We start from the raw sequence: 15,866 nt of genomic DNA on the forward strand, positions 1-15,866 counted from the left end.
TGCTATTGAGGGACCTGCTCAGGTTTCAAATCACTTTCAGAGACCTAAATAAAAGTAAACCCCATAAATTACCCCATTATAGAAACTACGCCCCTCAACGTACGTGAAACAACTTTTATGAAGTTTGTTAACCCTTTAATTGTTTTACAGGGGTTAAAACAAAATCGGATGCAATTTTGAAAGAAATTTTTTTTTTTGGCTAAATTAATATGTTTTTCAAAAAAATGTACAAATTCTCAGTGGATAAAATACCAAAACGCTCCACAAAATTTGATACCCAATCTCTTCCGTGTATAATAATAGCCCATATGTGGTGGTAACCTGCTGTATGGGCACACACCAGGGCATCGAAGGGAAGCTGCGCCATTCAGAGCAGATTATGCATTGTCAATTTTTATTGGCTATACAATTTTATTTTTTTGGCAATTTGGACATATAAGGGCTTATTTTCTGCGACATGAGATGCACTTTACAAATACTTCATTTTAGTGGGTCATTAGCTTATTGATGAGATTTTATTAACTCTTGAATGTATGGGTGAAAAGAAAATTGTCAATTTTGGTTTCCTTTTCATATTTTTTGGGGGTCGTACATCGTTCACTAAAAATATTATATTATCTTCATTCTATAGGTCACTACGATTACGGTGATACCTCATTTATATAGTTTTTCATTTATTTTTAAAATTTTACTGGATAAAAACTAATATAGAGGAAATCTCATTTGTTTTTGCATTGCCATCTTTTCGGAGACGTAACTTTAATATTTTTTGGTTGACAGAGCTAGTTTAGGGCTTATTTTTTACGTGTTGAGTTGTTCTTTTCAGTGGTACCATTTTTGCGCACATAACTTTTTTTGATCACTTTTTAGAACATTTTTGTGTAGAGATTTTATGAAAAATGTACATTTTTGGCGTATTTTTCGGGTTTTGTTTTTACGGCGTTTTTTGGCGATTTTGTGTTTTTTTTCACTTTATTGCATGTGTATAGGGAATATTTGTGTTTTGGGGACGCTAACTTTATTTAATTAATTATTTTTATAATTATGCTCAGTGTGTTACAGCCGGGTCCTGCCAGAAGGCAGGGACCCGGCTACAGGAAGGAGGATCGCGCAGCCCCGGGCACCGGCAGTCCCGGGGCTGCAATCGGAGCAGCGGGGGGGGGGGGGGGGGGGGGGGGGGGCGGGGGGCGGTCCGATTCTTCTGAAATGCCCCTTGCACGCCGCGGTCGCGCTTAACAATCTCCGATCGCGGGTGTTAGAGGCAGGTGTCGGCTATAATATATAGCTGACACCTGCAGCTTCTGCCGCCGGCTCCGTTCAGGAGCCGGTGCCAGAAGCATGACGTAGTAGTACTGCATTTTGCGGGAACGCACCTCCCGCGATGCAGTACTATTACTTCAAATGTCGGGTAGGGGTTAAGTCTCGCTATTATTTAGGCCTCTCAGTGTCAATTAGTAGTTGAGCAGGTCCATCTAAATACTGGTTTTGGTGATTTTACAAAATATGTGAAAAATGGCACCCAAATTCTGAGCCTCATAACATTCTAGTAAAATATGTGGAATCTTAAAAAACATCCAACATAAAGCAGACATTTAGGAAATGTAAGTTATGAATTTATTTGGGTGCTATCTGCATCAAAAGTATAGAATTTAGAACTTTGAAAATAAAGAAATTTTTGCAAAATTTTTTATTCACAACTAAAAATCATAACTTATTCATCTCAAAATCCCCTGGATATCTCATAGGTTTCCAGAGCTATAACCACTTATAGTGACACAGGGCAGATCTGAAAAATGGGACCGCGTCTGAAGGCCAAAAAAGGCAGAGTCCCGAAGGGATTAAAGGAGTTTTCCCATGAAGACAAGTTAGGCCCTATTCACAGTGCTGAGACCCCCGCAGATCCCGAAAAAGAGGGGTCCGACACCCTCCCCCCCCCCGGCTCCATGAGAGTTATGGAGTAGACGGCTGCACATGACCAATGCTCCATTAATCTCTATGGAGCTGACGGAGATCGGTGAGCGCAGCGCTCTGCAATTTCCGTCAGATCCATAGAGATTAATGGAGTAGAACGGTCATGTGCTGCCGTCTGCTCCATTAGTCTGAGGATCGGCGAGGGGTCAGACAGAACCCTCGTTTCCACTATTAGTGGGGGATCTCAGCAATGAGACCACCACTGATCAGCAAGTAAGGCCCTATCCCGTAGAGGGAAAACCCCCTTTACAGAACTATAGCATTTCACAGATATAATTTCAATCTATCTGCCCTGGTGTGAACACAAATGGTTGCCCCTGGACTAGACACTATCTTCTGTTTATATGGTCGGCAGACATCTTGTTCTTCTGTCTGAGGGCGCATTCACAAGATGCGTTGTGTTTTTTTTTATGCATTCCACTGGCTTCAGCCTTGATTACATGCTAAGGTTACATGTGTTTTAGCAGATGCAGTGGAAACGCAATGTAACCTTAACATGTAATCAAGGCTGAAGCCAGTGGAATGCGTCAAAAAACGGAACGCGCAACGTGTGAATGCGCCCTAACGTTTCAGTTTGCTGCTCTCTCCCTCTAGCCCGAACCCTTGCATTCCAGGACGAGCTCACACAGACACCGACTTCCTGCCAGCTGTGAGGAGAGTAAAGCTACAAGCAGATAAGATCTTTATCCAGGGGAGGAGGCGGCACATCAGATCTGACAGTGTGTGTTTAACTGAGATGTAGCAGTGCTGAGAATGTTATATAATCTCTATTAATTTATAGATTAATCTATAGATTAATCTATAGATTAATTTTTATTGTGTAAACATCACTAGGGGATTCAAAATTTAGTTTTCTTTCATGGGCAAACCCCTTTAAACAGGATCTGTTCTTTTTCAAATGGTCTTATTCTATATTATCAAAAAAAAATTTAAAAAAAAAATTGCTTTTGGATCTTGCCCATCCTTCATTTTTTCAGGTCTGTAGCTGGCCAAAAATTCCAAGGGATCTTGGCACCCGCTTTCACTTTGACACAGGACAACACTTTGGTTTTAAATGGGGATCACATCCTGTGTTGTCTCCAGGTCAGAATAGAGCACTCATTGGATGAAGCAGATACCAGACACCTCTGGTTGAGCTCAGGTTTGAAGTCCTGAAGTACTAGAGTAACACAAACGACAGTGGAGTCAACCAGGTAAAGCCACCATGAATATGAAAAAACAAGCTCCAAGCACAATGTTGACTAGGAAAGTGACAACATGAGTTAGATACTGACCTAAACAAGCCTTGGTCCAGCTGCTCCACCTACACTGCAGGATCTATATAGCTGTACTGTAAATTTACTACAAGACTGACCACGTCCTCCCTGTATAGAGCAGGCATTGGATGCCAGGGTGTATTATAGTACAGGCAATCCGCGACTCAAAGGAAATCAACCACTTGCCTTTTTTAGTTTTAAGCCATAGTCACACACATATTAGGGTTTTGACGCATAAGCAGGATCTTTTTGATAGGCATAAAACTTTATTCTTGAGGAGAAAATTTAGTTTTAAAATGATTCATCTGGTGATCCAGCCTCTCTAAATGATGCTGTTTGGCGCTCCCTCTTTCCATAGTTAATTACACCTCCTTCCCTCACTAATTCGCCTATCCGAGAGCCAGTGATACCAGTCGTCTCAAAGTCTTGTGTGTGCACGTTTTCCAACAGTGGCTCTTCTCACTGAAGACCGCGTGCAGTCGTCTGTGTGAAGGAAAATCAAATGCAGGTGCACAAGTCTTTCTGAGAGCATGCTCGTGTCACTGGCACTTGGAAAGGGGAATCAGAGGGAAGGAGAGATGAGAAGCAGAGCTCGGAGGTGTAATTAACCCCTTAACGCTCTGCGCCGTAGCTCTACGGCGCAGAGGTATAGGGAATGCATGAAGAGGGCTCACGGGCTGAGTCCTCTTCATACAAAGGTGGGGGTTGTTGCATATTGCAGCAAACCCCCACCACTAATAACCGCGGTCGGTGCTTGCACCGATCGCGGCTATTAACCTTTTAATTGCTGGCGGCAAAGTCACCGGCAGCATTTAAAAGACTGCGGCGCGCGGGCGCCACCATCTTTATTCCGATCGCCGCACCCCCGAACGTCATCGGGGGGCGGCGTTCGGTTGCCATGGTAGCCTCGGGTCTTCGTTTGACCCGAGGCTTAATGGCTTCTGCAGATTCGTTACAATGAGCCAGTGGCTCATTGTAATGAATGAGCTGCAAAAATGCCATATATTGCAATACAGAAGTATTGCAGTATATGGTAGGAACGATCTGACTATCTAGGGTTAATGTACCCTAGATGGTCTAAAAAATAGTGAAAAAAGTTAATAAAATATTAAAACTTCAAATCACCCACCTTTCCCTAGAACTGATATAAAACATAATAAACAGTAATAACAGACACATTAGGTATCGCCGCGTCCCAAAATGCCCGATCAAAATATAAAAACTGTTACGGCAGGCGGTGACCTCCGAGACGGGAAATGGCGCCCAAATGTCCGAAATGCGACTTTTACACCTTCTTACATCACATAAAAAATTATCAAAAATGTCGCACAGACCTCAAAATGATAGCAATGAAAATGTCGGCTCATTTCGCAAAAAGTGACACCTCACACAGCTCCGTGCGTCAAAGTATGAAAAAGTTATTAGCTTCAAAAGATTTTTTTTCTTTTTTGTACACATTCGTTAAATTTTTGTAAATATATTAACCCCTGAAGGACCAGGCCCTTTTTCGTTTTTGCGTTTTTATTTTTCACTCCCCACCTTCAAAAATCTTTAACTTTTTTATTTTTCCGTGTACAGAGCTATGTGATGGCTTATTTTCTGCGTAACAAATTGCACTTCGTAGTGAAGGTATTAAATATTCCATGCCGTGTACTGGGAAGCGGGAAAAAAATTCTAAATGTAGTGAAAATGATGAAAAAACACATTTGCGCCATTTCTTGTGGGCTTGGTTTTTACAGCTTTCACTGTGCGCCCCAAATGACAGGTCTATTTCATTCATTGGGTCAATACGATCACGGGAATACCAAATTTGTATAGGTTTTATAATGTTTTCATACATTTACAAAAATTAAAACCTCCTGTACAGAAAAAAAATTCTTCATTTTGCCGCGTTCTTGCGCTAATAACTTTTTCATACTTTGATGTATGGGGCTGTGAGTGGTGTCATTTTTTGCGACTTCTGATGACGTTTTCAATGCTTCTATTTTTAGGACTGTGCGACCTTTTGATCACTTTTTATAGAATTTTTTCTATTTTTCAAAATGGCAAAAAAATGCCATTTGCGACTTCGGGCGCTATTTTCCGCTACGAAAAACGGTTATTATATTTTGATAGATCGGGCATTTTCGGACGCGGCGATACCTAATGTGTTTATGATTTTTACGGTTTATTTATATTTATATCAGTTCTAGAGAAAGGGGGTGATTTGAATTTTTATGTTTTTTTAATATAATTTTTTTTTTTTTACTTTTTTTTATTTATTTTTTTTACTATTTTTCAGACTCCCTAGGGTACTTTAACCCTAGGTTGTCTGATTGATCATACCATATACTGCCATACTACAGTATGGCAGTATATGGGGATTTTGCATACCATCTATTACAATGTGCAGATCGCACTTTGTAATAGATAGCCTCGATCATGATAGCCTCGGATCTTTGTGTGATCCCAGGCTGTCATGGCAACGGATCGCCGCTCCCCGGTGACGTCACGGGGAGTGACGATCGGAGCCAAGATGGCGGCGCCCACGCGCCGCCAGCTCTTTAATGCCGCCGGCAGCTTTGCCGGCGGCGATCAAAGGGTTAACACCCGTGATCGGTGCAAGCACCGATCGCGGGTGTTAGCGACGGGCGTTTGCTTCATTATGAAGCAAATGCCCGGTGAGTATGAAGAGGGCTCAGCCCGTGAGCCCTCTTCATACTCCCCCATGCGCAGTAAGACGAAAGGGTACGTCTTATTGCGCTATGGGGTTAAAACACAATAAAACCTGTATAAATTTGGTATCACCGCGATCGCACCAAAACAAAGAATAAAGCTGAGGTGTTATTTGGAGCGCAGTCGTAAAAACTGAGCCCACAAAATTTTTCCACATTTGGAATTTTTTTTCAGCTTCACAGTACACGGCATGTTAAAATAAATAACATTACGGGAAAGTAAAATGTGTTACACACAAAATAAGCCCTCATACAGGTCTGTACACGTAAAAATTATAAAGTTATGGATTTTTGAAGGTGGAGAGCGGGAAATGAGCTGCGTCCTTAAGGGGTTAATGGAAAGTAGGAGCTTAGTTTAGTGTGCGTTCACATATGGCGTTATAACAGGCATTTTGAAACGCATCACAATAGCTGAGAAGACGAAATTTGCATGATTACATTGCCGTCAACCTTGCGTTTACAAAATGTGTATTAATGCTGTGTTAACACATTTACATTGTGTTAACACATTCGTTTTGTAATGTATGTGTCAACACAATATTAATGTATTAATGTAACGTAAATGCATGTGCTAACAGTGTTAAATGAAACATGGACAACGTAAAATGTAAGCAAGCAAATCTCCTCTTCTCAGCTGTTGTCATGCATTTGAGAAAGTACATGTTAAAGGACATGTACCACCAGGAAGAAGGCTTGTAAACCAAGAACACTAACATACTGTCCGGGTCTGCTCTTCTTTAAGATTCCTTTGCCTTTGTTTTATTAGGGAAAAAAAAAACCTTTAAAATGTTGCAAATGATCCTGAGCAGCCCCTGACTTTATAAACACATAAGGAGCATAATTTTAAAAGCTTTTTTTGTAAGAACCAGAGTATCAATCTAAAAGAAGAGCAACTCTTAACAGAGGGGCACACACCAGTATGCAATTGTGCTCGGTTTACAATCCTTCTTCCTGGTGGTAGATGTACTTTAAAGGAAACCTACCACTTCTGGAGCTACCTCGGGGGTGTAAATCAAAATGTGTTTAAACCGCGATATAGCGGTTTAAAACACTAGCTAAGGTAAGCTCCGGCACCAGCTCACCCTGAGCTGGTGCCCGGTGTTTACATCTAATACCTACCATCAGAAGTGGTAGGTTTCCTTTAAAGACAAGTGGTTGCTTTAAGGATACCAGAGTTCTACAAACCAGTAGTTACAGATGGACATCGTGCACACTATGACCTCTGGAGAAGCTCCCTGGGTGCTTTACTATGGTCCCAGGCTGCAAAGATCAACTGTAAGGGGTTTAATAAAATTGTATTGCTAATTCTTGTTCCCATGGCAGCAAGATACAATGGAGTTACAATTATAAATTAAACTATGTAAATGGAGGGCACATACTAATAGCTACATGACTAAATGAGATGTGCTGCCAGAAAAAGAAGTGTTTAAAAGGGGTATTCCCATCTGGGCATTTAAATTTAATTCATTTTCCATATGTAAACATTTCCTCAATTGGATGTTATTTAAAAAAATATTCCTGTGTGAAGATAATTTCTCATATAGTGATATGGTCCCTTAGAAACGATACGACCTAGTATTTTGGCATCAGTGGCCAAATATGGGCTATCGAGTCCTGCCTGAGCACCTGGATTCAGCGATCATTACCACCGGACGGCTGCGGAATCTGCAGTAACTCCCGGACATTTCATATACAAATTTTTTTTGGTTTCTTTGTGCAATCACTCCAGTAGATTTGGCCGTATCCAGAGACACAGTCTTGTTTCTAAGGGACCATATCACTACATTTAATCGAAATTATCTTCACACCGGTAAATTTTTTTTAATGTCATCTGATTGAAGAAATCTTAATATACGGAAGATTAATGAATCTGGATGTAAATGCCCAGACGAGAATACCCCTTTAAGGTCATAGCACCTGGACACGGAGGCACCCCTAAAATCTGTGATAGCGGCCAGCTGCATGCAGGGTATAATCATGGTATAGGAGAGAATTCACAGAAAGGTCAGGCTAGTTACTGACACGCACTACTTATGGCACTGCAATGGAAAGAGTGGCATTAACACAATACTGTTCAACACCTACAACTTTTCCATAGCACTGGGTAGAGTCTAGCTGACACATGGATCCCTGGCATCACACAATGCATCTGCCTCACTCGCATACTCCCTAGTTGTTACTGATTAGGGCAGCCATGCGTCCACTAATGGCACTAGTTGGCATTACCATAGAGTGATTGCCAGTATTGGCCATGTGCCCATCCTCGGTGTGAGGCGGCAGTGGGTCACGCACCAGGACTATATGCCGCCACGGCCCCCTGTACGCGAGTGACGTGCGGATCACATGCTGCTCGGCTTCGCGGCCTACCTCATGGGCTCCGCTGTCATTTCTCTCCAAGGCCCTCCGCTCTCCTGGTGTCCCGATCACGGATGCCCGTCCATTCCCCGGAGATCCTGCAAGAGGGGGAGGGGATGACGAGAAGAAAACAGACAAACCCTCCCGTGCAGGCGCCAGGCCTCTGACCCGGAGCTCACGTCACCAGCCCAGCGGCGGACACAGGACTACAGCCGCCACTGCCACCCTCCCCTATAGTGCGGGGGATAGCTCCCTTCCCGGTCTGCCCGCTCCTCCCCCCGGATCACAGATCCATTACTCGGCGAAGAACCAGAAACAAAGCAGTTACCGCCATCTTGTCGGGGGAGGGAGCAAAGAGACGCATCGAATTGGCGCTTTCTTCCCCCACCCGCACTGCTCAGCGCTGATTGGACAAGACCAGCTCCGGGAGAATTTCCTGAATAGCTCGCGGCCTGGACAGGGAGGCTGTTGCCATGGGGCATGACGTCAACTGCCGCCGACATTATGATTGGTTTAGTCTACGGCTCCACTGTGTTCTTTACGGTACAAAGGACACCGCTAGTGGCTGCGCCGAGTCCAGGCACGGCTAGGGCAGGGAAGTAGACGGAGCTATAGGTACATAATACCAACACAATGCCCATATCCTCACACTGCCTGCTATAATAGAACTGTGCATCATATATCAATGTAATGCCCAGAGTTCAATAATAATAATCTTTATTTATACAGCACCATCACATTCCGTAGCGCTGTATAGATTATGGGGAACATATACCAATAAAATAAGACATTACAGAGCAATAACAGTCATATAGAACAATAGGAGTGAGAGCCCTGCTCACAAGAGCTTACAGTCTATGAGGATGAAGGGGGTGACACAAAAGCTTACAGTCTATGGGGGGGGGGGGTGACACAAGAGGTTACAGTCTATGAGGATGAAGGGGGTGACACAAGAGCTTACAGTCTATGAGGATGAAGGGGGTGACACAAGAGCTTACAGTCTATGAGGATGAAGGGGGTGACACAAGAGGTTACAGTCTATGAGGATGAGGGGGTGACACAAGAGGTTACAGTCTATGAGGATGAAGGGGGTGACACAAGAGCTTACAGTCTATGAGGATGAAGGGGGTGACACAAGAGCTTACAGTCTATGAGTATGAGGGGGGGGTGACACAAGAGCTTACAGTCTATGAGGATGAGGGGGGGGGGTAACACAAGAGCTTACAGTCTATGAGGATGAATGGGGTGACACAAGAGCTTACAGTCTATGAGGATGAGGGGGTGACACAAGAGCTTACAGTCTATGACAGTGATGGCGAACCTTTTAGAGGCCGAGTGCCTAAACTGCATCCCAAAACCCTGCTTATTTATCGCGACGTGCCAACCAAAAATTAAAGCAGTAACTTAGTGCTCCCTGTTCAACAACTTTCAATCATATTGGCCTCCTGAGGACAGCAACACAGTAGAAAGAGGGAAGATTTTCATCATTTTAGCTTCTTTCCAGTTTCCCTCTGTACACAGCAGGAAGATTCTTTGAGTCCTGTGTGGTGTGCTGGGGCGATGGCCCGGGTGCCCACAAAAAGGGCTCTGAGTGCCGCCTCTGGCACCCGTGCCATAGGTTCGCCACCACTGGTCTATGAGGATGAGGGGGTGACACAAGAGGTTACAGTCTATGAGGATGAGGGGTGACACAAGAGGTTACAGTCTATGAGGATGAGGGGGTAACACAAGAGCTTACAGTCTATGAGGATGAGGTGGTGACACAAGAGGTTACAGTCTATGAGGATGAAGGGGGTGACACAAGAGCTTACTGTCTATGAGGGGGGGGGGTGACACAAGAGGTTACAGTCTATGAGGATGAATGGGGTGACACAAAAGCTTACAGTCTATGAGGATGAAGGGGGTGACACAAGAGCTTACATTCAGTGAAAAATCCCAGGGTGTGGGCAGGGACTCGATAAGCAGACACATTATCATCCATCTAGTTCTGTGGGGTAACAATGTGGTTAGATTATCAGGGTACAGGTGTATATACACATTCATCTGGCTTCTGACATTGTACCAACACACTGACACAAAGAGGGATGAGACAGATCTAAGAGCAACCAATCTACTGGAATGATCCAAGTGAAGTACTTGACCACGTACAGCAGATGAATTTGTTTAATGAAACATCCTGCAACATTTCATTATATTGTGATACCCATTACCCAGAGGCACGACACAGGATAGGGCCTAACTTGCTGAGACGCCCATAGACCACGAAAACAAGCCGTCTGCTCCATTACTCTGACGTAGCGACAAGGGGTTTGTCATTTTCATGATCTGTGGGGGTCTCAGCATTTAGACACCCACTGAACAGAAAGTTTTGTTCAAGGGAAAAACCCTTCCCGCCGCAACCCTTTTTTGTTTTTTTTGCGTTTTCATTTTTCACTCCCCACCTTCAAAAATCTATAATTTTTTTTATTTTCCCATGTACAGAGCTGTGTGATGGCTTGTTTTCTGCGTAACAAAGTGCACTTCAAAATAGTGGTATTTCATATTCCATGCTTGTAGGCTTGGCGGTGGCAACCGAGGTCGAGGTACCTAAGCAGAAGACTCTCGGGGTCAGGGCAGCCGGCAGAGATGCAAAGTCAAGTCAAATCCGGGGTCAGTAACGGGAGGTCCAGGTAGATGGGAATGGGAACAGGCACACGGGACACAGGAATGCAGGACACGGGAACACACAGGAACGATGGACACAGGAACTCAGGAGCAGGAACGCAGGAGACACAGGAACGCAGGAATATCGCTGGGGAGCTTTCTCTTAGGCATAGGCACATAGATCTGGCAGTGAGTGCAGGAAGAGGCAAGCTTAAGTAACATTGCTGAAAATGGCCAGCGCCAATTACCGGCACTCTGGCCCTTTAGATTTACTGAAGGCGCCGCACGCTCACGCCCTAGGGGGCTAGGACGTGTGTGGCCGGAGTTGGGACTCGATAGCGACTAGGTGAGTGGCTCGCCGGGGGCCCGGGGCAGCTCAAAGGGGCATGAATGCGCCTGCGACCCAGGGGAACCATCGCAGGAGCACCCATGACAGTGGTGTGATTTTTTGCGACTTTTGAGGACGTTTTCAATGCTACCATTTTTAGGACTGTATGACCTTTTGATCACTTTTTACAGGAATTTTTATATTGTTTAAAATGACAAAAAAGTGCCATCTTCAACTTTGGGCGCAATTTTCCGTTATGGGGTTAACACAGTGAAAACCCATTATTATATTTTGATAGATATGGCATTTTCGGATGCGACGACACCTAATGGGGCAGATTTACTTACCCGATCCTGTGGCGATCCCGCGGTGCGTTGTCCAACGAGGGTTCAGGTCTGCCGCGATTTACTAAGACCGTGCGCCCAAGTTCCTGCATCCGTCGCTTCTGCGCCGAGGTCCGCCGGAGTTCACCTGCTTCTTTCCGGTGCTTGTAAGTGCGTGTCTTGCAACACAATTCTAAATGTTAAATCCTGCGCGATGTCCGAATCTGTCCGACAGCCTGCCCCCCCCCCCCCCCCATTTCTGCTGGGTGCAAGACGGCACGATGCGCCAAAATCCGTTCACGTGCGCCAAAATCCCGGGCAATTCCACACAAAACGGAAATCGACAGAAAATCAGTCGAAAATGCGCTCCACGGACCCTTAGTAAATGAGCCCCAATGTGTTTATGATTTTTACTGTTTATTTATATCAGTTCTAGGGAAAGGGGGGTGATGTGAATATTTAAGTTTTATTATTGTAATTTTTCTTTTTTTAATTTTTACTATTTTTCAGACTCCCTAGGGTACTTTAACCCCAATGACGTCACGAGGAGCAGCTTTTTGAAGCCACTGGCCGGGTTCACACCTGTAATTGGTTACCGGCTGTCAGGGCTGTGAGTCTGTGGACCCTCTGGACCACCGCGGGAGATGATACCAGCCGACACCTGGAACTGGAGTCTAAGTTGCACCTGGTCTTCACCAGAGCCCGCCGAAAAGCGGGATGGTGCGACTAGCCAGCGGTGGCAGCCAAGGTAGTAATGCAGGAGACAGTCTGTAACCAAGGTGACAGCGGGAGAACAGCACAGGAAATCACACTAGGACTCAAGTCAGGAAACACGGGAGCTGGCACACAGATCAGGAACGGAGTGGCACACACGACAGAAATGTAGCTCGAAGCGGGCTTTCCTGGGATTCAGGCAATGGGCTGTCTGGAGGTACAGTAAATTCTTGTGGTCAGTGTACACACTAACGGGATGAAGAGCTCATTTCAGAAGATATTGCCATTCTTCCAGAGAAAGTTTGATGGCCAACAGCTCTCTGTCTCCAATAGAATAATTTCTCTCAGCTGGAGAAAAGGTCTTGGAAAAAAAAACGCAATTGAAAGTTCAACCCTTGGGCCCTTTCTGGGTGAGCACTGCTCCAGCTCCTACAGAGGACGCATCCATCTCCAGATGAAAGGGTTTGTTCTTATCAGGCCTAGTGAGTACTGGAGCCGAGGCATAAGCGGACTTCAACTTGGAGAAGGCCTCTTCAACTGTAGGAGACCAGGCACATGGATTGGCACCCACGTTCGCAAAAACTCAGGAACCTCTGTATGGCTCGGAGGCTTTCTTTGCGTGGCCACTGAAGAACTGCAGACAGTTTTGCGGGCTCCATCTGGAGGCCTCTGGCAGAAAAGGTGTAACTGAGGAATGGAAGGCTGTGTTGGTGAAACTGGCATTTTTCCAGCTTGGCGTAGAGATGATTGGCACGAAGTCGACCAAGGACTTGACATACGTGTGTCTGGTGGGATTCAAGGTCTGGAGAGTACACAAAGATGTCATCTAGGTGGACCACGACACACGTATAGAAAAGGTCCCGGAAAAAGTCATTAAATTCCTGAAAGACAGCAAGGGCACTACATAGTCCAAAGGGCATTACTAAATATTCAAAATGCCTGTCATGGGTATTGAATGCTGTCTTTCACTCGTCACTAGAGATGAGCGAGCACTAAAATGCTCGGGTACTCGTTATTCGAGACGAACTTTTCCCGATGCTCGTCTCGAATAACGAGCCCCATTGAAGTCAATGGGAGACTCGAGCATTTTTCAAGGGGACCAAGGATCTGCACAGGGAAGCTTGGCCAAGCACCTGGGAACCTCAGAAAAGGATGGAAACACCACGGAAATGGACAGGAAACAGTAGGGGCAGCATGCATGGATGCCTCTGAGGCTGCTTAATCGCACCATTATGCCAAAAGTATGGACAACAGCATGGCAATGACAGAGTGACCGAATGAGGCTAGATAGCATCTAAAACATCCAATAATTGACCCTGACACTATAGGGGACTATGCAGAGGCAGCGGCAGGCTAGAGAGTGTCTTGGCAACATACCCCAAATGGACTCAGGCTTAAAACCAATGGGTGGCAGAGAGGAACCAAAGGAGGTGAGCAAGAAGCGCTCAAATAATATCGGTAAATGATAAAAGTTTGCCAGTATATTTTGTGGATTACACAGCAGGGTGGCGACAAAGTTAACAAGTTTGATGAGGAAGCCATGAAAACAACCCAAAATTCTGCCTGACACAGCTCGTTTGATAAGGGGACCATGTATGGAGGCAGTGAACTAGTAGTAGATTAAAGGTGCTGCAGTTAAAACTATGTTAGTTGGATCTTGGGATGGAGCTGGCGCTCCGCTGCCAGGCGAGCTTTCGCCAATCCAAGCCCCTGTCTCTAGGCTACTCCCCAAACAGCACTTCTAAGAACCTTTTCTATAAGATCAAGTGTAGTAGCGTTCTTATAAGTTTGGGTTCTGGCGGGTGAGGGGAATATAAACAGATCCGTAAGAAGCGCTGAAATAATATTGGTAAATGATAAAAGTTTGCCAGTATATTTTGTGGATTACACAGCAGGGTGGCGACAAAGTTAACATGGAAGCCATGAAAACAATCCAAAATTCTGCCTGACACAGCTCGTTTGATAAGGGGACCATGTATGGAGGAAGCTATATGGACTACTTTTGGAGGCAGCTATGGCGATGACGTGTGGAGGTAGCAATGGAGACAACGTGTGAAGGCAGCTAAAAAGACAACGTGTGGAGGCTGCTATGGAGACAATTTAATTTGGATAGTGCCTGTATGTGGCAGTCCAAAAAAGTTTTCAAACCAGAGGAGCAGGTAGCTGGTCCTCCAGAAAAATTACATAGATTGAGTGCCTGTATGTGGCAGTCCAAAAAAGTTTTCAAAGCAGAGGAGCAGGTAGCTGATCCTCCAAAAAGATTAAATAAATTGAGTGCCTGTATGTGGCACTCCAAAAAAGTTTTCAAACCAGAGGAGCAGGTAGCTGGTCCTCCAGAAAAATTACATAGAGTGCCTGTATGTGGCAGTCCAAAAAAGTTTTCAAAGCAGAGGAGCAGGTAGTTGGCCCTCCAGAAAAATTAAATACATAGAGTACTATAGCCAGAGCCAGTTGGCCCTGGCAAAAAAATAGCCAGTTTCCTCTGCTTTAGTGTACAAAGAGGAGGAGAAGGAGGACAATGAGGAGGAGGAGTGCATACATTATTCAGGTTCAGCTTCTTTCACCTGGTGGAGAATGGAAATGCGGAGAAATCCAGGCTTTATTCATCTTGATAAGCGTCAGCCTGTCAGCGCTGTCAGTCGACAGGCGTGTACGCTTATCGGTGATGATGCCACCAGCTGCACTGAAAACCCGCTCCGACAACACGCTAGCGGCAGGGCAGGCAAGAACCTCCAAGGCGTACAGTACAGTACAGTTGTAGGGAGCTGTGTGATCATTTAGGACGATGGTATGGTCAGCTACATACTCCCTCACCATCTTTCTGTAAAGATCAGCACTACTCTGCCGAGACTGGGGACAGGTGACAGTGTCTTGCTGGGGTGACATAAAACTGGCAAAGGCCTTGTAAAGCGTACCCCTGCCAGTGCTGGACAAGCTGCCTGGTCGCCTACTCTCCCTCGCTACTTGTCCCGCAGAAGTACGCCCTCTGCCGCTAGCGCTGTCAGAAGGGAAATACTGTTTCAGCTTGTGCACCAGGGCCTGCTGGTATTCATGCATTCTCACACTCCTTTCCTCTCCAGGGATGAGAGTGGAAAGATTTTGCTTGTACCGTGGGTCCAGGAGAGTGAATACCCAGTAATCGGTGCTGGAATAAATTCTTTGAACGCGAGGGTCACGGGATAGGCAGCTTAGCATGAAATCTGCCATATGCGCCAGAGTCCCAACGCGCAAGAATTCACTCCCCTCACTGGCCTGACTGTCCATTTCCTCCTCCTCCAACTCCTCTTCTTCTGCCCATACACGCTGAACAGTGAAGGACTGAACAATGGTCCCCTCTTCTGTCTCGCCAACATTCTCCTCCTCTTCCTCCTCCACCTCCTCCGATATGCGCTGAGAAACAGACCTAAGGGTGCTTTGGCTATCAACAAGGGAATCTTCTTCCCCCGTCTCTTGTGACGAGCGCAAAGCTTCCGACTTCATGCTGACCAGAGAGTTTTTCAACAGGCCAAGCAGCGGGATGGTGAGGCTGATGATGGCGGCATCACCACTGACCATCTTTGTT

The 15,866-nt window shown here is 45.3% G+C and overlaps 1 protein-coding gene across 5 annotated transcripts in view; it reads right to left on the reverse strand.

Annotated features, from left to right (window-relative positions):
• Positions 1–15,866, reverse strand: part of ATRX (ATRX chromatin remodeler) — a 133,347-nt gene that overhangs the window by 95,511 nt on the left and 21,970 nt on the right. For 2 of the 5 annotated variants that reach the window (XM_072124091.1, XM_072124090.1), the window contains exon 1: positions 8,309–8,618. The exons of 1 other annotated variant lie outside the window; for it this stretch is intronic. In XM_072124091.1, the coding sequence (XP_071980192.1) occupies positions 8,309–8,328 (20 nt within the window). In that variant the 5' untranslated portion in view covers positions 8,329–8,618. 2 more of the 5 variants (XM_072124089.1, XM_072124092.1) reach the window with 2 other exon arrangements.

Source organism: Engystomops pustulosus, chromosome 9, assembly GCF_040894005.1.
Source record: "Engystomops pustulosus chromosome 9, aEngPut4.maternal, whole genome shotgun sequence".
In the NCBI taxonomy this organism is placed as follows: domain Eukaryota; kingdom Metazoa; phylum Chordata; class Amphibia; order Anura; family Leptodactylidae; genus Engystomops; species Engystomops pustulosus.